Below are 26563 nucleotides of genomic sequence, written 5' to 3'. Positions count from 1 at the left end.
AGCACAATCTTGCTGGTGATTTTGAAGCTCACAACACATCACTGAAATTTACATCCACACAAGCCATTAAGGAGAACACATATGATTAACTTAAAGGATGATGCATTTTATAAGGTAACTTCTTTTGTTAATAGTAATCAAATTGTAGCAAAAACAATGTAATATATTTTGTTCTAGAACTACAGTCTAATTGGCAGGAAATTACCCACAAAAGCAGCTATGAAAATCTTTGCTGCGAACTAGGGTGAGACTGCCAGGTCTTATATGAGAACTGTCAATTGCATGGATTAGCAAAATGAGAATTTGAAAGGTTCTCCTGCACAAAGAATAGAAAACTATCAGCAGCTTTCCAGGGGGTTCTGCTTTTCTTTCTGCATTGCAAATGGTGAAACATCTAATAAGCAATCACAGCACTCAAAGGTAATTTCAAGTGTGCAACTGTGGTCCCAGATATGGTAGGAAAACTGTATCTCCTAAAAACAAAATTATAGGGTTGGAACTCTATCAGTTCAGAAACACTGGAATGCAAACACAAAGCACTGGGCAATTCTGCTCCTCAACAAATGTCCTACATAAAACCCCTCCATGGCTTTGGAAATCGCTTGTGGATAGAGTCTCTCTTCACTGTTTTGCCTTTATGTGCTCTGCTGAAGCATCTTTGCGTTAGTGTCTCAAATTGATACTCAATCTAAAAGACCCTGGGAGGTTCAAACAGTCGAGGACAGAGTGGAGAACATGCTCTTTCTAATAATTTTCACTTAAACCCCAGCAAAAATTGGAATGATTAAATCACATTTAAGACATGGTTTGCCCAGTCTTATTACAGGGAAGCATTTAGTAAAAGGAGAGTGAAAATAATTTTCCTTATGAACTACCATTTGTTAGTGAAGAACTACCTACCCTCTTTTTCTAAAAGCATATTATAGTGATGACTGAAGTTTTCTGTGTGTTTTGGAAAAACAATAGTGAGCTGAGAAATCACACTACTACAGTATTTGGGGTCAAAATTAAATGAGTAGTGTTTCAAAAACCATCTGGGATAGGCAGATTTTCTGCTGGAATAGAGTGATTTTCAACTCATGACTTCAACTACTCTGTTAATACTTATGTCATTTGATTCATCACTGAAGGGAAAGAGGAATTCCAGGTAGCTCAGGACTTACCAGCTTGTAGCCAAATTTGTTCTAGAGTTGTCCACAGCTTCACAGGTCCCTGCTTCATTGTGCTGCTCTGCATAGTTATTTCAGACATGGCCTGTTCCAGTCTTGATGCAGCAAGGGAAGAGGCTCGTTGTGACCCTACGAACCAAACAAACAATGATGTATTTTATACTTATTTATGATATTTCTTTGACTTGTTAAGGCAGCGGGTCTGATCCTCCACTCAGTGCATTGGTTTATGTAATAAGAACTCTGCTGAATTTTGGCATGACAAACTGGAGAATGTTTTATAAAAGGTTAATTTACTGAAAAAAAACCCCACTAAATTATCCAAGGGCTGCAGCTCAAACACGCATATTAAGAGACAGACAGTAATTTTATAAAGGTCTGCTTAGCATTCATCAAGGAAGCAACCATATTCTACTCGTTTGGGAAGCAGAAGTCTAGCATCAAATATTTTCCACAAATACCCATTTTATAAGCACAGTCATCATACAGCTACAAAATGTGCTCCACTAAGGTAAAAAATTCATACAGCATTACAAGGTAGCTTAGTCCCATTCACATAGCACACGCAATTCAAGTGACATCAATATTGTTCTACTGATTTAGAGACAGGGTGGTTTTTCATTTAACCTTGGGGAGCACAGAGTTCAGAGCTTTGACTACATTAACCTTTAGTATGCACTGTAACATTTACGCAAGAATGAAGTATTTGGCGCTCACACCTCTGGGACAAAACATCACATCAAAAGTTTATCCCAGGAGGGCTGCATGGGCAGAAACCACATTCTCCAGTACAGCAAGTGGGATAACACTGGTGAACCAACCTCTCAGAGGGGTATCGAGATGGTGGTAACAAAATAAGAAGCTACAAAATGAGATTTCAGAGTTGGCTTTGAGAAATAAATATTTTAATATACATAGGTTTTAATGTGATTTTATTGTTGATAAGCTCTTTCTCTGGAGAGCTGCTGTGACTGAAGCACTTGTGTTGATTAGCATTACTCTTGAATCTATCGTTACAGGCTGACCTCATAAACCACAAGATCCCAGAGTTAAAATCCCGCTTTTTCTCTCCCGCAGCCACGGGGCACATGCACTTAATGGTCTCTCTGAGAGGGACAGCATGCTTTTCCAGCTGGAGTGTGCTCAAGAGACAGAGGGCTGCCAAACCACACCTCCTTTCCAGCAGACCAGCACATCACCCTGTGGTCCCCAGCCATGGCCTCCCGGCCATCTCCGCTCTGGATGCGGAGCAGGGACCCAGCCTCCCAGCAGGCATGAGGGAGGCTTTACTCTCCCGTGCCAGCACCCGTGCTTTGCAAGGCAGGACATGGCTGCAGCTTCTACTCAACCCGAGGTGAGCATGTCACGGCTTGGGAGAGACCACAAGTGCAACTCCAGGCTCAGAACTGCTATGGGAAATATTTGTCCTATTATCTCATCGCTAACTAATGTCATTCATTTCAAGCAGGAGAACTTCATAACAGCCCTGCAGCAGGCGCCTCCCACGGCTCCCTTGGAAAATGCAAATGTGTTCTTCCCAAATGCATTTCTTAAATTCCTACATATTTTCAAAGACATTCCTGATCTAATGTTCCAAGAGATGACAGTGCAGTAATGTAGCAATTACGGCTTTAAGGGTACGGGCAAAAGCCATTCAGCTTTGCAGGAAGAATTTATTGTATTTACCAGTTTATTTAACTGATCCACCTTCAGCCTGTTTCACTGCATGAGATTTTTCCCCTGCCTTGCCCACTCACTCCTCTCCCCGATCCCTATATCCACTAGTGAGAAATTCACTGAATCTCCCAGAAATTTAAGTCAGTCTAGAGCCATTTGACACAGGCAATACTACCAAGCATTTATCCCCAGCCATCTAAAACACACACAGCTTCCCTGCAGTGCAGAGACAAGAAAATGGACACATGAGCAAGCTAGTAAATTTATTAACAGAGCTTTGAAGTTAGGGCAGACTTCTTGCCTTCTAGATTGGCAAACCTAGAAAAAAATTACATTAACTTTGTGGATTGTGCAGTCAGCCTAACGAGATTCTTATATTAACATGTTTTGCATGCAACTTTCCTGCCAAGGCTGCCCTCTCCCAGCGAAGCTTTGTGGAGCTGTGTTTCTTGCAAGCATCCACATGTAATGCTGGACTGTTTGCACTGGGTGGACAGATAGGCTGGTGTCTTATTCAATCCTCACAGAGCTCGGGAAATCCTCTTTTCCTTGCAAATCAATCCAAGAAAACTAAATCACCTTTGTGCATTTTGGAGAGGTTCACACAATGCCTAAGTAGATCCAGTTACAATCTACTAAAGCATCCTTCCCTCACAAAGCAGACTTCACAGGAATATAACAGCATAGTTGCTGTCAAAGAAACCCAAGTTAGCTGCTCCTCGTCTTATCTTCATTAGCCCAATAGTTGCCAAGAGGGGAACTTGAGACTGAGACTGATCTTGCCTAGTGCAGTGGGCATCTGCACAGCTGGACAAATGAGACCCAAGTTACTTAGCAATTTACAGGGAGGCTCTTTGGCATGCCAATCCTTTGATGTTTACTTTCTTTTCCAGCCTACAAGAGGAAGCAAAATATTTTAGGCAGAGACCATGCCTAAAATATTTTGCTTCCTCTTGTAGGCTATGCCATCCCTGCTTGGCCTCAGACACAGACACACTCCTTGCTCTGGACATGTACATGTCAGATGATCAGGCTCTCTCCAAACCAGCCCATACTCCACTTTTGCCACCACTGTTCTTGCCCATCTCTGCTGGGATGCTCACAGCAGTTCTACTTAAAGCTTGCCTGACCAAATAAACTCTGTAAGAGAAGGTTTTTACCATCCTGGTCCTTCTGGATTGAAAGGGGCTCAGCCACATCTCTGCATCTCAGGCAAGCAACACAGTGCCCATGGGGGTGGGCTGATGGCTACTGCAGCCACAAAAGAGTTTACCTCAAACACACTATATCCTGAGAGGGGAGATCAGCACATGCCGCACTGACAGGACTCTGACCTGAGGGTGGTGGGGGGAGATGAGAAAACTTCAAGCAACATTAAAAAATTTATCTGAATGTCTCATAAGCTATCTCCTCCGAAAGAAACATGCTAAAAAAACCTCCCCACAAAACCTGTCTCGCAGAACTTTAATGTCATGCCTCAAAATACATGCAAATGTTGGCATACGAAGATATCATATCAATTTGTTATTTTAGTGCAGTCTCTTTCTCTATTTAACAGCTCTACAAGACAGAATATAAACTTCACATTTTACAATAAATCCCTCCAAACATTTTGGAAATCACTCATGAAATAACAGACTGATTTTGTTCTGATGAGCTCTGCACATAAGCCATACAAAATCTATCTAAATAATTTAAAAGCACTGTTCTAGGGTGTTTTAAGACCAAAAAAACCAAGTTTAATATTTTGCATTTATGCGAAAACTGCTATCAAAATAGAAATGCAGCTCATTAGATATACTAGGCTTATAAGAAACACAGAAGTCCCAAGCCTAAATCACTTCAGGCAAAAGCATTATAAGATAAGACTAAATCAGAGAAAGAATGAAATAGCAAGGCAGCTTATGGCCCCCAGGGCAGAAGCCCAGCGGGGAGGCCGGTTGTCCAGGATAGCTCACGGAGGGTCCAGGATCGCCCAGCGGGGGTTCAGGCAGCCCAGGCAGCTATAGTGATTTGCAGCTCAGCTCTTTAGTGATTTCAGCTCTTTCAGCATGCCTGGGGCCGTCACCCTGGGTATAGCCGCAGCAGACGCAGAGAGAGAGAGAGCAGCGCTGTGTGGATTCCGCAGGGTTCCTTTATTGGGGTCTCCGCGAAGGGTCCAGGGACAGCTCTCCTCTCCCGAACCGGGCAGAGTTAGGGGTTTTTATACCTTATAGGGGGATTGAAAACTGTCCAATAGTAAGGGTCAGGGGAAAGTGGCCTATGGATCTACAGAGAGATAACAGGGTCCGAAGGCGGAAGAGAGGGGCTTCTAAAATCCTTAGTCATGCTGACTTTGGTATTTCCTAGCTCAGGCTTCTGACCTCCAAGGCCTTGCAGGCCCTGTGCCTGCTACAACTCCACTTTCTGTATTTAGAAAAAAGGCGTTCCCTATGGTTCTTTTAAAACAATGGACAAGGCATGAGAACATAAGTAACACGATGACAATTACAAGAAAAATCCACAACATTCCCTTAACCAAAGATGCAACCCATCCCGTTAATCCCCATTGACCGAAGAGGTCATTGACCCAGTCTGGGGTCTGTTCTACTTTTAAGTCCTTCACAAGTCCCTTCAGTTTCTGGATGTTGGCGTGGATGGATTCCGAGCGTGAAGAGAGATTGAAGCAGCACATCCCTTCGAAGTCTTCGCAGCCATGTCCGTGGGCAAGCAGCAGGAAGTCAATTGCTGCTCGATTTTGGAGTGAGGCGTGTCTTGTGGTTTCTTCTTCCTTTAAGAGATCGCTCAGGGCAGCAGAAGTAGCGTTAGCTTGCTTACTGAGCCAGCACCTAAGGTGATTTATGTCGCCCAGGGCCTTAGCTGCAGCTACCCATGGTAGGAATATAGAGACCGCTATCTTTTTAGGTTTGTTCCAATCGTATAATTTGGGATCGCAATTTTCATCAAATGCTGTGTAGGACCTTTTGTGGCATTTTAACTCGCTCTCTTTTTTCCAATTGTGCAACAAGGTGATATTTGGAGTAAGGGTGGAAAGTTTTCCTAGGGTACAGGGACCTCCCTGGAGTCGGGAGGGGATCCCAGCCCATACTCTGTCACCACAGATGAGAAACGTTCCCTTGGGTAGAATTTTGGGGTGGAGAGAGGACACAGAGATCACACGAGCAGTGTAATTACACCAATCGTGAGGGTTGTAGGCTTTGTTAATTGGTGATATGTCTTTTCGGTATGTGTTTTTGTTCAGATCAATTTCAGGCAAATTATTCTTTGGACGTCTAAAGTAAAATTTGACACAGAATGTGGCCTTAGAGGATCCCAATAGATCCAATTCTTGAGGTTCCTCAAGAGCATTGGGCAGTATTTTTGTCCACTGGTCCCAAGTTTCTACCTGGTGGGGTCTCTTACCTGTGGTGCGGAGAAGCTCTGAATTATAGGCGGGCCAATCATCGGCTACAAAAGGAATTCCTACTAGACATGTGGAAAGTGGGTTATCAACGCTCCCCATGGATAAGCACATGTTATCCTGTTTTAATGTTCTTGCTAAGGTTACCCAGACATTATGGCTCGGCTGTGGGCCGATCCAACCGACGGCACATGGCACGGTGAGGAACATCCAGGCAGCAGTGAGGACAGCGCCAACGGAGATATTTTTCATCTTTGGGCAGGAGTGGGGCTTCTGATAGGGAATATAAGCAAAATTTGTTATTTTTATGGTAGGAGGGGAGGGTTAGGGTTCCTTTCTTGTTCCTTTCCTCTGTTCCTTCCACCTCCCCCCTTTTATTTTTAGGTTTTTTACTGTTTTTTTGTTTGTTTTTTTTCTATTGTGCTAAGGGTGGGGGAGTGGGTAAAAGTTAGAGGCTTTTGGTAAGGGTAGATAAAAGGGATAATAGGGTTTTTAGGGTAAAAAGGGTAATAACATCTAATTCAAAGAACAGTTTTGTTTTCAGGCTGTGCCTGGCCTAGGGCTTGATGCCACAGAATGTTGTTCAGCTTTCTGGTTTGTCTGCTGCTGTGTGATGGGACAGTCGTCTCCTCCACCTGTGGATGTTTGGCGACGTTTTCGTCTCCAGGCCGAGCTGGTCTGGTTTTGAGGAGGTCTCGTGTTTGACTCAGGAGGATTCTTGTCACTGCTTGTGGAAGTGGTATTTGCAGTGCCTAGGTATGGTTTTATGTTTTTCCCTGGGTACCATCTTGGACCAGATGGTAGCAGAACACACGCGTATCCTCTTCCCCACGTGATGAGTTCGAAAGGTCCAGAGACTTTATGTGTTTCTGGGTCCTTCACCAGCACAGGTGGTTTCTCTGTGAGCTTTGCTTGGGTGGTATTTGCAAAGTGGCGAAGTATTGGTGGATCAGGCTCTGATGTTGTACAGTTCAGGAAGTTGATGACATAGAGAGCCTTGCAAAGTCTTTCAACTGGAGAGGTGATTTTTGTTCCTCTCTGTTGCTGATTGAGGACTCTTTTGAGAGTTTGATGTGTCCTTTCCACGATGGATTGTCCTGTGGGGTTTGCAGGTATACCTGTCTTGTGTTGTATTCCCCACTCACTGAAGAACTCTTTTAACTTACGAGAGGTATAGGCAGGTCCATTGTCTGTTTTGATCTCCTTTGGTACTCCCAGGGTTGCAAATGCGAGGAGAAAATGTTTTATGGTGTGCTGCGCAGTTTCTCCTGTATGTGTTGATGCAAATACTGCTCCTGAGAATGTATCAACCGATACATGCACGTACTTTGACCTTCCAAAAGGTGCAAAGTGGGTTACATCTGTCTGCCACAGCTGGCAGCTGTTTAAACCTCGGGGATTGACTCCCGTCCCCACAGATGGTATCTGGTAGTTTTGACAGTTCGGGCATGTAGCAACAATAGCTTTTGCCTGATCTTTTGAAAGCTTGAACATTCTGATAAGGGCAGGCACATTTTGATGGAAAAATGAGTGTGACAACTTCGCCTGGGCAAAGATGTCAGGGACATTAGCAGTCTCTAATGCCATGGCTAAGGTGTCTGCTTTCCTGTTCCCTTCTGCAATGAAACCTGGGAGGTCAGTGTATGACCTCACATGCATTATATAGTAAGGTTGTTTTCTGTGGGAAATTAAGCGTGTTAATGTGGAAATCAATTGGTATAACTTTGGATTGGAAACCTCTTTGAGAAGAGCATGTTCTGCTCTCATAGCTATGCCAGCAACATAAGCTGAATCTGTGACCAGATTAAAAGGTTCGTCTTTGAATTTCTCAAAGGCTCTGACAACAGCTGCTAACTCCGCAATCTGTGGAGATCCCTCCACTATTTTTATGTCAGATTCCCAATTTTGGGTTTTAGGGTCCCTCCATGTCATTACCGACTTGTGGGATGACCCTGAGCCATCTGTAAAGACGGTTAGAGCTTTGAGAGGTGTCCTACTTTGGACTAATTTTGGGGTCAGATGAAATGTCACGTCACGATTAAAAAGCTTATGTTTTGGGATATGCACTGAAATTTGGCCTGTATAGCTGTCTAATATCACTGATATCAGTGAATTTAGTTAGGAACACTGCTTCAGTTAGGAAAAGATGAAGAAAATAAAGAGGAATTAATCTTTCTGGCAGCAAACCTAAAATTCTGGCACAGCAAATAATCTTATTGTGGTTTAGCTGAGGGAGAGGCCAGTGTGAAAGCTGGCCACAGTGACTGCCACCCTTCAGTGATGAGCCCAGAGATGACAGAGCGCCTGCGCAGTGCAGTGATGCCGCTGCACGCTCCCGGGGGATTGCACAACAGACAGCACTGCCTGCTCCACAGCCATGCAGAAATATCAGACCTCCTCCCTCTTTCAAAGCAGGCAGCCCCAGCCCCAGCCCTGGGGAAGGGCAAGAGGGGGTAGAGCTGTACCTTCCAATCTCACCCACTACTGTCTTCAAAAAGGCTCCCAACAGGGACAGCAGATCAGCTGCTTCCCTTCTAGATGGAGAACAGCAACGCCCAGAGCCTGCAGAGAAGGGAGCCACAGAGCCCTGCTGAAAGCAGCCAGTGCCAGCCCCACACTTAGGTGGGTGGTGTAATTTCAGTACCAGCTCCTTTCTTGCATTCACTGTGGGGGCAACCATGTTAGCATGGAAACCTGGATTCTCAAAGTGGAGGAGGAATACATTTCTTGGCTAAAACCAAACTGCATTCAGTGCAAATCACTTTAAGTGCATGAAAAGCTGATTCAAAGCTTGTACTTTACATTAATTTGCCCTTTCTGGCAGGCAGCACCATGGCATATAGCACAATTAAGACTCAGACAAACACTAATTCCCTAGAGATCCATGAGATTTATGTGTTAGGTTTTTTTCTTGTCCATTTTCTGAGTTTGAGATTCACTTTCTTTGCTTCATCTATACCCACAAGCATAGGCACTTGATTCCCTAAAAAACCCTCCAAATTAAAAGGCAAGTTTCTCACATCATCATCTGATTTTGAGCTAGGGTTTTAAAGAAGTAAAAAGTATCACGAGATGTACAACAGAAATCACAAGTCAGCAGCACTCTCTGAAAGCTGCCTTTCCCCTTTACTGCCAAGATCAGCTTTGATGTCTCAGTTACTTCCATCTGACTGTATCTGGTACTGTGAATATGTATTTGCCATACAATAAAGCATCACAAGGTTTATGCATAAATCCCAGAGCAAATCACCATCTAATAGGAATAGACACTCTCACTCAGCTTTCCAAAACCAACAAAAGCAGCTGGCTTGATCAGGACATCTAAACAGAATTAAATGAGGAGGCAGGCTGAGGGAGGGAAGGAATAAAAAAATAAAAAGAAGGACAGAATTATACATCTCGGAGAGCTTTGTGAAAGAAAGCAGAAACTCCTGTCTGTGTTATGCATGGGGAAGCCAAGGTACAGGCAAACCACAGTGACACATTCCACAGCAAAGCTGGCCATGGAGGCAGACCTGGACCTCCTGACCAGCAGCTCAGCAACACAGATGTGCACAGGCCCACCACCCTCTCCAAAGAAAATGAACCATTCATCTCTCACAAAAGCACATGTTTAGGACAGGAAAGCACAAATCATGTTTCCTTACCAGAATCAGTGTCGTGAGCATCTGGGAGAGTGAGATGCAGTCCATTATGCTTTTTGATTACTGGTGTCTCGGTCACACTACTTCCTTTCTCAGAGCCACTGTAAAGAAACAAAACTGTGTAACACGGACAACCCTCAGTGGAGAAATGTTCCCCTCAAAGCAGGCAATAGTTTAGCTGCCATGGGAAGTGAAAAATCAAGGTTTCCAGTTGTGAGAAATGAGCTTATTGAATGTATTAACACCCAGCCCACTGCCAGTGGACAGGAAGCTCAGAGACTGCCCAGCAGGGGCTCCAGGGCACACACACTGGTATTTAGTTTATTTGGCTATAGGAAGTCTTTACAAACCACTGGACAAGAAACATGTTAGCAGCCAGAAGTCAGACCAGAGGAGGCCCACTAGCAGACCCAGACCCAGCAAGAACCACCATCTCTTGGGCTTTTCTGCAGAATAATTTGTTCACAGGTTTACTGTGCTGATCCTTTTGAAATAGACCAATTACCACCTTCCACCTGAGTGCTAATTTCTTCATATTTTCATTTCAAAGGGCTTATGTGCCCTTAATTTTAGGTTTGCTCCCCTTCCTCCTTTGTTCTGTTCAAAAAGAGGAGGAAGATAAAAACTACCAGATAGCACTGCTTTATGAAACAGGTCTGTTTATGAAACTCTGGTCTGTTCTTCTACTGGACCTCTGTCCTCACAGGAGAGGCCTTACAAAGAGAAACTCACAAAAAAAAATCATGTGGCTAACAAAAAGTCACTTAACACAGATCTCTTGAGCCTTCCTGTCACCACATAGTCTGCCTTCCCCCAAGGATCAGTGGTGATGATATCTCCTCTCATCATCCATTAAGGGATGAAATACCAAAAGGAAAAGTGACTGCCCTGGCTACTTTTTCTGGCACACTTCCAAGCCTGCAGCTCAGCCTTTGGACAATATTCCTTCCAGGAAGCAAGTTGTCAGAGAGACATGATTGGTGTGGATGCCCCCATCTTTCAGTCTGATGAGTCCTTTGGTAGGAATTGCACAGAATTCCCTTGAATCTGCATTGATCTAGCAGAAGAACTAGCTTGGGACTGCTATTTGGCTTTAAAAACAATTATTGTTATCACAGAAAACAACAGCAAAAGATAAAGCAAGTCTTGTCCTTTCCAGCTAACAACGTAAGACTGAAAGCCACTTACTGTCATTCATCATAATAGCAATCATATTTACAGCAGCTAAATAACCTTTTACTTGGGCTTTGAGACCAAGCATAATGGTTTCTGTTAATGCACTCTGAATTCTTGGGCACTGGACTGCACCAATCTCTGTCCTTGAATGGGCCTCCCTTGTCTTCCATACTGGTTTCCACACTGATAATTAATTTGAGACTATCAGGTAGTGACACAGAGAAGGGAAATTAAATTACCTGTCCTATGCCTCAGCCTTACCTAAACAGGACTGACCCAAGTGTAAGTGCCCTGGCCAGAAGCTGCTGGTGGAACTGTATGGACAGCTCAGTCTCACTCCTGTGCATGCAGGAATAAGGCAGCTGCACTTCCATATATTACTGCCATGATATGAGGTGAGTGCTACCTTAATGCAGCAGCCACCACCGTGGAATCACTGCTCAGGCACATGCTGGAACACTGGTTAATACACTGTACTCCTACTCTAAAGACAGGTGAAGAGATTGGAAAATCCCAGGCTGAAAACGCAGTGTAATGCATTGTGCAAAACAGCCACTCCCAATGGCCTTGTTATCCCAGAGAAGGGCTGAAAATTAACTACCCTTTAAAAGCTGCAGTACAAAGCCTTCAGCCAGGAAAGCTTTTGATGCACCACGGAAGGGATAGTAACCAGATTATTTGCTTTCTACATACAGCACTGGAAATGTTGACAGTATGACAGCAGGACATCTACTGCCCATGTTTTTGAAACATAGTTGAGACAGTGGACAAATTGGTGACAAAAACACTGAGTGGGACACTTGGTTGTGAGAATGCAAAGGCACCAGTTTGTCAGAGAGAAGACAGGGGACTTGAACAGGGCATATGAATAGCTGCTGGGGATAAAATACTGGGCCCTGAAAGACTTTTTGGTCTGTCAGAATCACAGTAAGATCGCAAAGCCAGCAACAGGCCAGACAAATGCAAGTGAAGTGCCATTTAATTGTGTAGGCAATTATCCACTGATTGAACCAGTAAGGAGTACTGAGTGTAACAGCTCTCAACTTTGTGTAAATACAACCTCCTCTTTTGCAAGAGGCCCTAAAAATGCCTTTGTCCAAGTCTCACTGATAAGAATTCCCCTTAAGTTCCTCTGCCAGCCCTACCCAGAATACTTTACATATTTGTTAGCTGATACTGCTGCAATTTGCTAAATACAAGGGGCTTCCTGGGTCACTGAATCCAGTCTAAAACTGCAGGTACCAAGTTGATTCTTGTTACCTTTCCAATAGCATTTCCTGATATGAAAAACTTTATTGTGTGTTTTTTGAAAAAAGAAAAAAAAAAAGCCCTGCTGGGAATAGCAGTGAAATATATACTAGAGTTTTTAAAAGCAAAAGCAAAGCAATTTGTTTTGTTTAAGATTCTATGGCTAAAGCTTATCAAAAGCCTCTAAAGCTATCACATCCTGGGTTTTTAAGTATAAGAGCCAAAGCACAGCTTGGGATCCAAATGCAGTCCAAATGGCTGAACTAGCTATTTGTCTGTTTTCCAATGTACTCTCTACAGTTGCAGGCTTTCAGCCCCCCCTTGCAAAAGTAAACCTTCCTCAGTCATAATTGTTCAGTGTGGATTTGATCAGCTTCACAAGAACTACTCATGGGTATAAAGATTATTCATGTGAGCGGTACAGGATTGAATCCTCAGCTAAAGATACTAAGGCCTAAGGAAATCAATGATTCAAGTCTGTAAAAGACCACTGCTGCTATGTAAATATTCTGATTTTTTGTGTTTGGTTTGCTGCTCATTAGCTAAACCAACAAGAATTACTAATATCCCCTCAAGGACAACTTGTACATAGACATGCACCATACTGTGCATATACTTCTGGTGTTTATAAAACTTATGCAAATGCATACAGAAATTGGGGAACAACTCAAGCTACATCACCCTGCTGTCTTGATTGCTGCCATCAAGCATGCTGTCCTTCCCTTCAAACACAACCCCTGTGGACATTATGGGCAAGAAATCTTGGTAAAATATTCCCAAGACATTGTACACTGATACCTTGACTAGGGCAATATCCAAAGGGTGTGGGAAGGAAGAAAACCCAACTCAGTATCTTCCACACTTTTTCAACTTTATCTTTCAGTGGGGCAGCAGATGAAAGGGAGGAAACAGGGAACGTAGCATTGTGTGAATGCAGATTTACTAGGACAAGGGTAGGGTGAAAGATGCTACATCCTTCCTTTCTTTCCTTGCCCAGTTAGCACCAGGCTGTGCAACCAGCGTGCAGCTACAGCATGTGAGTTTGGCACTGTGCCTTTCCTTGGCTTACTCACTTCAGGACTGTGTCACCCCCACACATTCCTGGGTGGTGCCAACTTCTGCAGACTGTGAACAATAGCTGATGAAAGCTCAGCACTATTGGGGAGAAAGAAAATCTGTCCTCCATTCTGGACATCGAAATATGGAGAGAGATGTTTAGCCATTGGTGCAGAAACCTGTGGTTCAAACCGCTTCTTCAATACTAAAACATTGAAGTTTAGGTTTTCTAGTTTTTTGGTTTTGTGGTTTTTTTGTTTTGTTTTTTTTTTTAAATAATGGCCATTAAAATCTTCCCTTTTCTTTTTTAAATCATTGCTAGAAATATTACTTATCTCTTAAACAGTACTGTTTATGACTCTTGCAAAATAACTCAAGTACCTAGAAAATTTAAAAAGATAACCACGTTACCAATTCAAATCTGAACTTGCTACATTGGAGAAAGCCTACCTGTGCTGTAAAACATTGTATACCATCTGCCACATCTGCAACATATGTCTGCATGTCACCAGAGCCTCTTCAGGTCCTTTATGTATCCATTCCAGTTTTACTTTGGTGAAGAGCAAGCTGCAAGATGAAAAAGAATAACTCCTATTTTATTGGCATCTCATAAAAGTAGAGAATCAGTATCACTCTGGCAAGATCCTGGCAGGCAGCATTTTTACTTGCTTTGTACGTGCAGTAATAAAAGAAAACACCATAGCACAAAACATTTCATTTGGCTCAAGTTTGATTCCCCACAAGGAGATGAGAGGATTAACAATATTCCTCAGCTGCAGTCAAATTTGCGTCACAAAGCTGGCAGGACAGTGTTAAAAGCAAAGCATTCCAAAGCTAACAAGGTGAAACATAAACTGAATCTCGTTTTATTTTGGACAGTATTAAAAACAGGAGAAAACAGAAGTGCCATAATACATATGCCCAGGCTGTTTTCTTTATCTGTCATCTCCTTATAGCACTGGCTTATATAATGAATTTCAGACAAAAACCCCAGCACACTTAACATACACAGATAATTATGTAATGCCTCACAGGAAGGAAACACTTTTTCTTAACCCCAGCTGGCAATCATCTCATGCCCCTAGGCAAGACAGCTGATAGCCTTGTACATTCTTGTTCTAGGTAGTGAAACTGCTGCTACTATTCTTATACCTAGAGAAGACGTACTTGCACAGACCACTGGAATTCAGCAGAATTGGGTCACACAGAGGTTAGAAGACAGATTTGGCAATGACACAAGCTACCACTTGCTGCCAGCATGGCTTTAATACCATCTTTCACTACACCCATTTTATCCAAATTGTGAAGATGGTATAATTTATTTCTTTTATATTCATGAAAAACTTACTTTCTGCTTTAAATGTTTTCATATGGTCCAATATCAACACAATTTTAATTCACTTGATATGGCTAGCAATTAATCCACTGGAAGCACATATGTGTACAAACATGCATACAGCAGCTGAATGTTAAAAATCCTAAAAACAGGTTTGTGAATGTGACCTGCAGGCTCCTGAGGAATCCAAACTACTTCAGAAAGAGACAAGAGCAACTGCATACACGATGTTAGAGAAGAATTTGCAGCTGAGTAAGAGATTCTTCACTTGGAAAATTAGAACTCTACTGCCAATACTGTGTGGTGCATATCTACAGGAATGTGCTAAAATGGCAGTTTCATTTGGCACTAACAAACATTAGGGTGGGCATTTTTGGTTTGGGTTTTTTGCTTGGTTGGTGGTTTTTCCTTGGGGGTGGGGATGTTAGTGAGCAAAATGTAGCCAACTGTATCTACTGTTATAGTGAAGGCTGCTCATGGCTGCTGCTACAATTTGATGTGGTAGGACAAGCATTCCAAGAAATTCCTCAGGTACAAACTTTGACTAGGAAAGGCAGATCAAGATTCATAATCAAGGGAAGTTGTCTGCACCCTTTACTATTTTACATCCCTACTCTACATCTTTGATTTTCTTGTTACTGGTGTGAACAAGCAAATACTGGTAAGAACATAATCTGCTCTTAGACATGCTGACCACCTAACTGGGAGGAAATCCCTTTATGATTCAGGTATTTGAGGCTAAAACACAGACTGATCAAAATTTTGCTGGGACAAAGATGTAATAATGGATGGATGCACTGTTAAAAAAAAAAAATCTGAATTCAAAGGAGTGGTTAGCAATGGAACTGGCCACCAATGCCTGCTGCTCTGCATTCCCTGTGAACAGGGCTCATAAGAACAAAGCCTGTTTCAACACAACATATAAATATAAAATTAATCACTTGGGTATAAGGAATACATATCACACTAGAAGGATGGGAAGTTACATCATGGAGTGCAATGGTATTAAAAAAGACATGAAGTTCCTGAGCAACAATGCAGTTAAAAGGTCAAACAACTGTTAGCATATACAGAAATGCAATCAGGTAGGAACAGGAAGACATGGCTGTTCTTGATCAGAGCATCAGCAAGACACTTATTACAATCCTGTTTCTAGTTCTTGCTTTTTGATTCCAGAAGATAACTAAAAATGAGATATGGTTCAGGAAATGGTTATGCACATGATCTGAGGGCTAGAAAAATGTGTTTCATCAGAGGCTTGATAAGCTCAGTTTATTTGCTTTAACCAAGAAGCAGCAAAGAAATTGTTTTGTCCCAGCCTGCAAGCATCTACACGAAGTCTCTCATTGTGAGCCTTTGATGTAAAAGAAAAGATATAGAGAATCTAAGAATTTGTTGGAAGCTGAAATCAGTCAAATGGAAATTTATAAGTAAATGCATTCACGTAAGTATCAAGGAAAATAATCTTTGCAGCAACTACCTTGTGTGAACAGTAAATTCTTAGTCATTAAAGCCTTTTCAGCAAGGCAGGATAACATCTGGAAAGCAATGGTGGTGTATAAACAGAAGCTGTGGATTTGATGCATAGGCTCATGAGTGAGTTTCTTTGGGCTGCACTGTGTAGAGGGGTGAGACTGCACCACCTTCCTTCTGGAAGTTACTCTATTAAAAATATTCTTCTAGTCCCAGAAGCAAGCACATTGAACAATCTATGCTATTTTATACACACAGAGTAATTTTTAAACCACTACAAACCTTCAAAATGAAAGACCTTCTAAAGCACTGTACAGCCCTCCTTGCAGCAGAAGAACAGTGGTCAAGAAGACCAAGGCCAGTTGTATTACATCCCAGAATAAAGCCACACTTCTCAACATGGTAAGATACCACTCAGTATTAATTAAATAGACAAACCTGTTGACAGTCAAACTCCAGGACAGGACAGCTATATTAAAGGCTCCTTCTCCTTCTTACATTAGCAGGGACATAGATAGCTTAGCAGCAGGCAAGTAAAATCACTACATAACATCTTTATGCCTTGCAGTTGAACATTAAAAAGACAAAGCAAGCATTTCATCACTCTGCTGTTTACTGCTTACAGTGAGTATATGTCATCTGCTCTGGATGAAGATGCAATGTTCTATCTCAGGAGAGAGAGCAACTAATGAAACTAGGGGAAAAAAAAGCCTCTCACAAAAATATAATGAAACCTCAGCACAATACTATCATGAGTTGTAAGACATGGGCACACTACAGAATCTTGGAGATACTATGCCCTACAAGCTGCTGCGGCAGCTTACCTTGGGAATAGTGTTATCCATGTTATCATGTAGTCTTATAATGCACCAAACCAAAGGACAAATGGGAAGAACGTAAGAAGCAAAACGAATCAAACCATACTAGTGGCAGTAGCGAACAATGCAATTAAGCATGCTAAGTAAAAGGTGGAAATACAATCAGGGTATCAGGCTGCATGTGCTATATGCTGTTAGTCTTTCTCAGTTTCTAATAAGTTTTGTAACGGTGAAACCAGATAAGTAAATACACAGAGAAAACAGTGACGTAGTATCACATATCTCAAGCTTATAATTTTATTACTGAGCTATCACTCTTGCTACACATAAATCTAACGAGTACTGTGTCCTATCAGTGTCTGCGCACAATTTCAGGGGCATAAATAAAAATTACTTAGCACAGATCTCACCCTATTGTATTTCTTAATATCATTGTACATTTGTATGATGCTTGTAGTATTAAGCAGTGTAGACTTTTAAAAGGATCCAACATATAAAAATAGCCCCACGATTATCAATATAATCATTGGTAATTCTATTAGTCTGTGAATATGAAAACAGATTCAGGCTAAAGTAAGTATATAAATTGCTACTGCAAGCATAGGAAAACAGAGGAAAAAAAGAATCCATAAATCATTCTTGTAAACATGTATGATTTCAGGGACAATACCAATGGAGAATAACCAGTACTTAGTCTTGATACGAGACTCTAAGCTCCCTCTCAGAAGAGGTTTTCTTTTGTGGTGCACGTGGACAGTATGCAAAAAGCTTTTTTTCTCTAATGGAACATCAGGTTACTGCCACAAGCAAAAATACCCATCTCTCACTCTATCACATTAACTCTAGCAAATTAAACTCCGGACACAGCCAAATTTGGTGCCACTTTAGGTTCTGAAAATTCAAAATTAATTCATAATGAGGTTTCCCAAGTATCAAAACTTCAGTAGTACAAATTATCATATCACTGTAATATGTCAAACCTTGACAAAAAAGGTAGAGGCTGGAACCTTGGAAGACCTATAAAAATTTTCAGAAGCAAGCAAGCTACTTCAGTTGATTTCAACAGGCATTCAACATTTGTTTTCATAAAGGCTGACTTCAAATGCTTATACTCATGATGTCTAAAGGCCTGGCCAAATACACCTATCTAGCACTTCCAAGAGTCTTCTAATGTTACATGGCTAAATGCTCAGCCTTTAAGTTCTTTAATATTACCCATGAAGAAAAGAGGCAATTCTTTCCCATCCCTGAAAATTCAATTACTGAGGTTTAATAGCTAATATTTATTATCAGAAGATCTCACAAGTGCATCTGTATACCATAAATGCTTATGAGCACATCTGTGGAAGTTTTAAGTTGCTGTGTATAGTGATAATCAATTGAAGACTTTATGGATGCTCTAGGACTTTTTAAGATTTATTAATCAGTTAATTATTGGGACTTTTAAAGCCTGCTTTAAAATGGAGTTCTTAGTATCAAATGTAGCCCTTGTAGTACACATTTATACAGCATCACAGTGGGATCTGTGTCTTATCACTTGACAAGCAATAAATAATGCCAGTACTATAACAAACAAGAACACCTTCCACTCATTTCAAGATTGAGAGACTAAATTAGGACTAATGAGTATTATGTAGTCATCTGTCTATATATTTTGCCATTCACTGTCTGCTTAAAACCCCTCCAGTTTTTGAGAGCTTGTCAGCAGCTTCTCAAAGATCTACATGTCTTTGAGCTTTACCAGATCGGTGCTGTCATTCCCCAAAGTCTTTCATTATTCACCCAGATTTGTCTACCTACACACACAGCTGTTGGGTTATTTTGGATTCTGAATGCAAAAGAAACAAAAAAAACCCCACCAAAACATGCAGCAGTGTATCTTAATTCACCAGACAACTGTGTACATTAGCATCCAGTTACTGACCTTCTCCAGCTGATACGTGTACTTTGCTCCTCTATTAAAGGATGGGATTCACGTGCCTGCTGCTTTGTACAGACATTTGCTTGGAGATGAAAACCAGTGACAGCTCCAAGAGCAGCAAATGCAATTCCAGTGTCTGGGTGATGGGGGTGGGACAGCAAAGTGCCACGGAACAGCAGAGACCAGCTCACCCTACCACCTCTCTGAAGTCCAGATACATATTCCACACCAGAGACAATGAAAACCACAATGCCACAACCTGGATGAGTGGAGGACCCAAGCATGTCCTCTGATGAACTGCAAGGTGTGGATTCAAACCCCTGACACTTTGATCCTCTTGAATCAGTTTCTTCTCCTTTAAGGTAATGGATACAATGGGACGATACAGGTGAATACAGAACACAATCTGATCTAACAGAGGTGGAAAGAGGATGAAAGAGACAAGAAAAATTATCAAAGTTTTGGAACACTTTTGATACATAGATATAGTAAATAGACATCTCAGCCTGAAAAAGAGACTGAGAGAAGAGATGACAGATTTATAAAATCATTAATAGCATGAAGAAGATCAGGAAGTCAAAACAATCTGTGTTGCTTCAATGAAAGAAAGAACATCCAATAAAGCAATCAAACAGTGGATTTAAAATGGGCAAAGTGCTTTTTCATAGAACACAAAACTAAAGTGAAAAACCCATTGCTGCAGGATGTTCTGGAGCAGACACAAATATGTTCAAAAAGGGATTAGAGGAATTCACAGATGACAGGCCCATCAGGGGCATTAAAGGCAATCTAATGCAACCTCTGGCTCCAAAAGCCTCTGAGCCAATCTGCTGACAGAAGCAAGGATCACATATGAGGGGTAGGATCATCCTACTGCTAGATTTCTATATGCTTTTCCCTGTGCATTCACCAGATGCCCTGCTGAAGCCAGACAAGCCCTTAGTTTGATCAAGAATGGCCACTCTTACATTTTGATATGGCAGAAACAAGACTGCAAGCCCATATTCTTCTTATAACCCAGATTGTCTAGTCTTGTTTTATCTGTCAGTGGAACTGTAGTGTCTTCACAGAAAATCAGTTACTCAGCTTCCCTGTTATTGAGTTTAGCTTCAGTGGTGAGTCACCTAAACAACTCAATTAGATAATGGATACTCTTTCACCATAACTGTTATGGTTTCATTAACCTTCCTACAATACCTGCTAATGCTCTAGTCAAATTATGAGTAAGAAAAAAAGGAAGCAAAACTGGGGAGCTGCTTTTAATCTCCTGTATTTTTGTTGATAAAAATCAACATCAAAGTTGCTATCTTCTCAAATAACTCCGTGCTTCTTGCACTCTCCTGACATTTAAGGGCACATTCTCTAGTTAAATTAATGCCAGCAACTATGACTGCAACCTCCTTTTATAACTTCATGCTGTGCCATGTTATCTATCACTTTCCCAACAAAAATAAATTGATCATATACTTTTACAGACATACAGTCCTAATTTTTATGGCTCCCTGCCCAGTTAGCCCCCAATATGAACAAAAAAATAAAAACAAGAAATCTGTCACCATGCCCAAAGAATTACTGACTTCATCTTCCTAAGCCAGGGAAAGTAGTAAACTCAGAGCTGCCATCTCCTCCTTGATAAGAATGCCCTGCTCTGAGACCAGTCCTGCACGACAGCAGCAATTAGACTAATGTTGCTCCACAAACCATGACGGCTACAGCATGGGTGAAAACAACTTCCAGAGTGGTAGATTGTAGGCTATTTAAAAGTTAACACAATGGAGACAAATTGCTATGTTCAGCCTCCTGGCACAAAACATCTAGAAGGTTCTTGCTTATAGAGAAGTAGGGAAACACAGAAAGAGGTGATCAGGAAAGCCAAGATGGCAGCTGAAACTGTAGAAGGTGACTGCAAAGCAAAAGCAAGGGAGCAGCCACTGGATGCTTTTTCTTGGACTTCCACCTCCTGCAAGCTGCAGCTTTGACCTGATGGCAGAAGGGCCTCCTGTCTGTCAGGTGAAGGTCCTGCCCATGGACTATGCTGCATAACTCTGCACAGACCCAAATGCCTCTTCCCAAGACAAACGTGTGTAACCAGTCCAGCAACCTCATTCACTTAATTCAACCTTCGGGTCCACCAGATTAATTTCTGATACACAGACCAAATATGATACCATGAATACTTATGTGGTCCTTTCAGAAAGTGCCCCTTACATCAAAAGGGCATCTAGTAGCAAACCTCCTTTATCTACTAAACCCAGGCTGGTTGTCACTTAATGGAAAAGCAACAATTAATTAATAGTCTGTAAAAAGCAAGCTGATTTGCTTGGAAAGAAAAAAAAAACCAAAAGACACTGAAATTCTTCTTTATCTTCACTTGTCTTCAGTATCAAACCATATCTAGTCATACCCGAGAAAAGAAGTCAGAATAAAAAGGGTGATAAGAATTATTGTCTGTGTTCCTTTTACTTAAGTCATTACTTTTGAATGCCAGACTTGTGGTATTTTGCTTTTTATTAACAATGTAGGAAGCAAACTGTTCGCAGAGCTGATAAAAACGCTTGTCTCACCTGATTCATAGAATCCTTTGGGTGATACACCTGAAAGGAGTTTTTATCTTCCTCTCACCCTGATGAGGAATTGCCAACAAAACAGTATTGTACTATCACAAATCATCTGTATTTCCATCCATATCATTTCCAAATAAAAATGCAAAAATAATTTTCACACTTTTAAGTTTTACAACAAAACTTGGGGAAAAAGTTCCCAGTTTTTCTATAAAGTGTGTTTTCATCAAGTTTTTATTTGCAATATAAAAATAGGTATCCTTGTAAGAAGAGCAAATTAAATTTTATATTGAAACACTTCAGAAGATTCAGAGGTTTATTCTGCAAGTTTCCCCCAGCATTGCTTTGTGAAATTTTTCTTCTCTGACAGTCTCCACCTACATGGAATATACCCCATTGTGCTGGACACTGTTATGAACACATTTGAAAACCAGAGCCAGGTCTTGGGCATTTAAGGCTAGAAGCTTAGAGGTTCACCTCCTATTAATTCTTTAAAACTTTAATTTCAGTCACTCAGTCAGCAGGAGTTCAAGGCACAGCTTCTCCATCCAGCAGACCCAAGCCCTCACACTTGAACTCAGGTGACTCTGTGGTGCAAAATCTCATTTGTGGGTGGCAACAGACACTTACGTGGCAACACCAAATGGCAGTGTGATCTCAGAGGTGTTCTGGGAACACAGTATTCCATCCATGGGGCAGTGTGGCAAATATCCTATGGCTTGGGCTGGGGAGCTGGGAGAGCCACACTCCATGCCTTGCTGTCTTGCATGGCTTCTTGGCCAGATTTGGGCAAGTCGATCCAGGTCGCTGTGCTTTAACTCTTCCAAATGCAGAGCAGATAACAGGAATGACCTTTGCAAAGCATTTGGAGAACTAGGGCCTTCATCACTGCCTGCCCCATATCCTTTACATTTAATCTCTTAATACGGGTGGCTCTCAACTTCAGAGTTATTTGTGGACAGGAAGGAAAGCAGGTCGAGCTCCTCTGTAACTGACATTTAAAACATTTTCTCATCAGCTGGGCCTGATTCTTCAGAATTTCATCAGATGTGCCTCCTGAATAAACTCAGCTAGCCCTGATTAAACTGGAATTCATTTGGAATGGCAGAGCTGAGAACTATCATGCTGCCACAACCACTGGAACAACTCTTGATTTACAGAAACGAAAAAGGAAACCAAGACTACGGTCTTTGATTGCTGAGCAGAGATCTTTCCAGACAAGAGAAGAGCATTAACAGACTAAGCTGAATATTTAACATGCTGCCAATACCTCCTATTCCCAAAGACTGCAGAACTGGATGCTGCATTTACACTTCTAAACTGTTGCATTTTCATAAAAGCTTCTATTATGTATAGTTGAGGCTGCTTTTTACTCTGGCTTGTAAAGTAACACTCAACATCAACCTCCAAGTCACCTCAGTACAACCAATAACATAGTTTCCTTTTGGAAATGTATGTCTAAATCCTGATCCATATATTTAAAACAAAGTGAAATACCTCCTAATTAACCTAGTGTCAAGGTAATAAAAAGTGATAGCACTCTCCTACTATGGATCTATAAATTGTGCAACAAAATACAGTAAAGCAGAACCCCGTAACGGATTAATAAAACATTTCTACCCAACTTGACATATTTATGAAACCTTGAACGTTACTGATACTTGGAGCCAACACTCTGAAACTGCATCATGCCCCCACTGTATTAGTAAATTAGAACCATACAAAATTTGGCTTTGCTGTATAAACAATAGGCATAAAATAAGCTTTTCTTTTTCAAGCTGCATTATGCAATGTTGGTAAACAGACCTCACTCTTTTCATTATTTTAATCTGAAGCAATATAATTTATGCTACCTTGGCACTATTACAGTAACACACATATAAGAGGTCTTCATCTTCAAGCACAAGTCCTGCTGAAGTCAATGAGAAACCAATTATTCCTCTCCTTATAACTCAGTGTGTGCTTAAGAACCTCGGTAGATCCAGCTCTTTATGAGGAGAACGATCTATGAGATTCTCTCCTAAGTGCTTAACTTTGCAGAGGACAAAGTATTAACATGAGTAACACAAGAAGGGCCAAAGTTTGCCACTATTTAGCGCACATGGATTGCATGTCTCAGCAGAGCTGAAAAGGTGGAAATCAATCAGTCAAACACCACTGAATTTCACTATAGAATACTGGTTCTGGGGCACACGTGGGCATGTTTCAACCTAGGTTCTGGCTAAGACAACCCACCATACACTTATGACAGTTCAGAGGCAGTGCTTTTTAAAAGATGAGCTTATTCTGCAAGATATGAAGGAGCATGTTTATATGCCAGCATGTAAAAATACAGGGAAACACATGGTTAAAAGGTGAAAAGAAATTAAGACAGACAAAAGCTCCTTCATTTCTGAAAAAACCCCTAACAAACCCAACCCCAAAAACAACCTCCAAGAAAACCCAAAAACCCAAGCAAACCCACAGTATCTAGAACAAACCTGTATTTTGATAGGTAAACAGAAAACTGCTGGCTTCACCAAAGAAAATTCCAGAGAAAGAAATGGCTATTTTGCTACTGCTACCATCAGGAATTATATTTGTCTGGGCCTGCAAAGCAAAGATGTAACTGCAGCCTATGTCAGCAGCAGCTGAACATGTTTAGTGCAGAACAGCAGCAGGGAGTCACAGGAGCACGACCTTTAATGCAGGGCTAGGGACCAGCATACAGACCCAGGTCTGCACTTCAACAGATGAGCTGAAGACCAGCTACTGCAGTTTCACTCAGTCCTTCACTGGCACAACTGAGCTAACCTAGCAAAACTTGTGTAACCATCTGGCTCGACAGCACACTGACTTAGAAAAATCAGGCAGACAAAACTGTAATCATGGTAGTGCTGGGCTGCATTTTCACTACAGAGAGTGTTTTGAAGATGCATTAAATTTCCTTATAAAGTTCTTACTTCATAGTTCCTTTTCACTTTGTACAAGGCTAATTGCAGAGTCAGGACTTGTAGCCCCTAACCCCTGTCAGGTTTGAGACCATGCAGATTGGCTTTGGCAATGGTAGCACTTTTTGTCATGTTGTTGCCTCCCCAACGGTAAAGATTCCCCACAGACCTCAGGCCAGACAGCTCAACTGATACTGTGATAGCTCTCCTTATCCATTACTCTGAGATAAAAACTCAGAATATAACTGTGAACAGCTAGGTTTGTTTCCAACCATTTTCTTCCTAGTAATTCCCCAAATACACACATCAACCCAAGGACATTGCTGAGTTACAGAACCCAGTTCCACAGCTTGTATCCTTGACTACTATTCCAGTGTCAGTTTTTCCCAGCAGAAAGCTGTGCACAGTTCAGCTGAACATGAACATAATTCAGGATCTTGCAGGCTGTATATTAAATGTGAAGCTTTATTCCTTAGCTTTGCTGTAAATTTGAACTGCACTGTTGCACATATGACTCCATCAGGTACACCTTACACTGTATGAGTAAGCTGAGTCACTGCTCACGTGTAACAATCAGCAGTCTCAACCTGTCAGAGATACCTAACAAATTTTAATTAGAGCTGCCAACAAAAAAGCCTTGAGAGAAAGGTGAGAAATATATATGCATAGTAAAGAAAACAAATCAAAAGTAAAAGGAGAATCCACAGCAGATTGAACCTAAAATCAGATTAATGGATTATTTTTCTGCAATATAGTACACCCCAGTGTGACAGATCTTCCAGATGTGCTGAGAGAAGATGACACAATATTATACATCTAAAGCACTGCATATATGATTAGAGAAAATCCTTTGAGAAAACATGCATAGTAATTACATTTTAAACATTCAAAAATATTTGGCCTTCTTTCAATAACAGCCTGAGAGAAACACCTCAGTGTAAAACTGCAAATACAATTTAAAGGCTGGCTGGAATTAACCCGGTCTGACTGCTGAAAAACAGGTTTCATTTTGCAGCACAGTGCAGGTGACAGGATTGCTGGTTTTTGGTTTACTTTTGTGTTCTTCACCCACCCACAGAAGGTGGGGGTTTTTTTGAGACACAGTCCAGCACTTAGCAACCACTGACCTTTACAAATTTTTACACAACAGTGCTTTTAAAACGGAACTCTGTTCCAAAATTTAGAACTAACAGCTGTAATGAAACAGGTAAAAAGAACTAAACATTCAGGGTCTCACAGTCAGCTGAAGGTAATCAGCTCTGTTCAACTGAAATGAATGGATTTTTGTCTTTTTAAACTAGCTGAGGATCTGGCACTCAAGCTTCAAGTCAGAAAAACTCAGGCAGCTTTAACTCCGCAGAAATGAGCATGCATGAGATAAACACAGAAATGAAGTGCAGGGTTCGGTCAGTTTGCATCAGATGACTCCCGACTTCAGGCCCTTAAATAAATGGTTCATTTGTAGAATTCTAGTGTTCCCTATATCCACAAGGATTCTGCAAAAAATAAAGGAGCAGAAGTGATGATGTACAGCAAGCTCCAGCCTTTCACAGAGAGGAGTCCTATGATTTCCTTTCTCCTGTGTGGGGAGAAAGCCCATGCAGAAATGCCTGGCTTCCAGGGGTTGCCAGTGCTGACCATGGAGAGCACAGCAGCCTGAGGCCAAACTCTGCACCTCAACATCTCAGCCAAGGAGAGGGACAGAAAGAGGCTGCACAGAACTCACTGAAGTCTGAACACAATGAAATCTCCGTGTTTATCCAGCATTACATATTCTGTTAACTCAGTGCAGAGCTCTCTGCAGAGATCGCAGCACTCTAGGATAAATCAGAAGAATGTATTTATAATGTGCCTTCTGATAAGTTAGCAGCATGTACCAGTTTTTTATTGAAGTAAATCAGAAGGGAAAGAACCAGTATCAACCAAAAAGCATTAAGAATATTACACTTGTCCTGTTTACCATTTACCACTAGGCATAAAAACTGTTGTGCATTTATGTACGCTTTTTTTCCCTCTTAAAAGGCCACCATGCAAACCAGCTGCAATTCAGAGCTCACAGTCTAATTTCTGTTTCTTTTTCTTTTCTAAGCCAATATATCCAAAACACAGTCATAGTACTCTTCTCCATTCACACCACACTGAGGGCACTGTATT

At 41.4% G+C, this 26563-nt stretch overlaps 1 protein-coding gene across 6 annotated transcripts in view; it reads right to left on the bottom strand.

Annotated features, from left to right (window-relative positions):
* Positions 1 to 26563, bottom strand: part of TTC7A (tetratricopeptide repeat domain 7A) — a 204013-nt gene that overhangs the window by 78895 nt on the left and 98555 nt on the right. For all 6 annotated transcript variants that reach the window (XM_064414482.1, XM_064414479.1, XM_064414477.1 and 3 more), the window contains 3 exons: positions 13821 to 13937; positions 9894 to 9991; positions 1164 to 1298 (listed from right to left, as the gene is read on the bottom strand). In XM_064414482.1, coding sequence (XP_064270552.1) covers positions 1164 to 1298; positions 9894 to 9991; positions 13821 to 13937 — 350 coding nt within the window. The remainder of the gene's footprint in view (positions 1 to 1163; positions 1299 to 9893; positions 9992 to 13820; positions 13938 to 26563) is intronic.

The sequence above is a fragment of the Passer domesticus genome, chromosome 3, assembly GCF_036417665.1.
Source record: "Passer domesticus isolate bPasDom1 chromosome 3, bPasDom1.hap1, whole genome shotgun sequence".
NCBI classification, from domain to species: Eukaryota; Metazoa; Chordata; class Aves; order Passeriformes; family Passeridae; genus Passer; species Passer domesticus.
The sequence above is the reverse complement of the archived record's forward strand: the minus strand, read 5'-3'. Positions and strand labels throughout refer to the sequence as shown.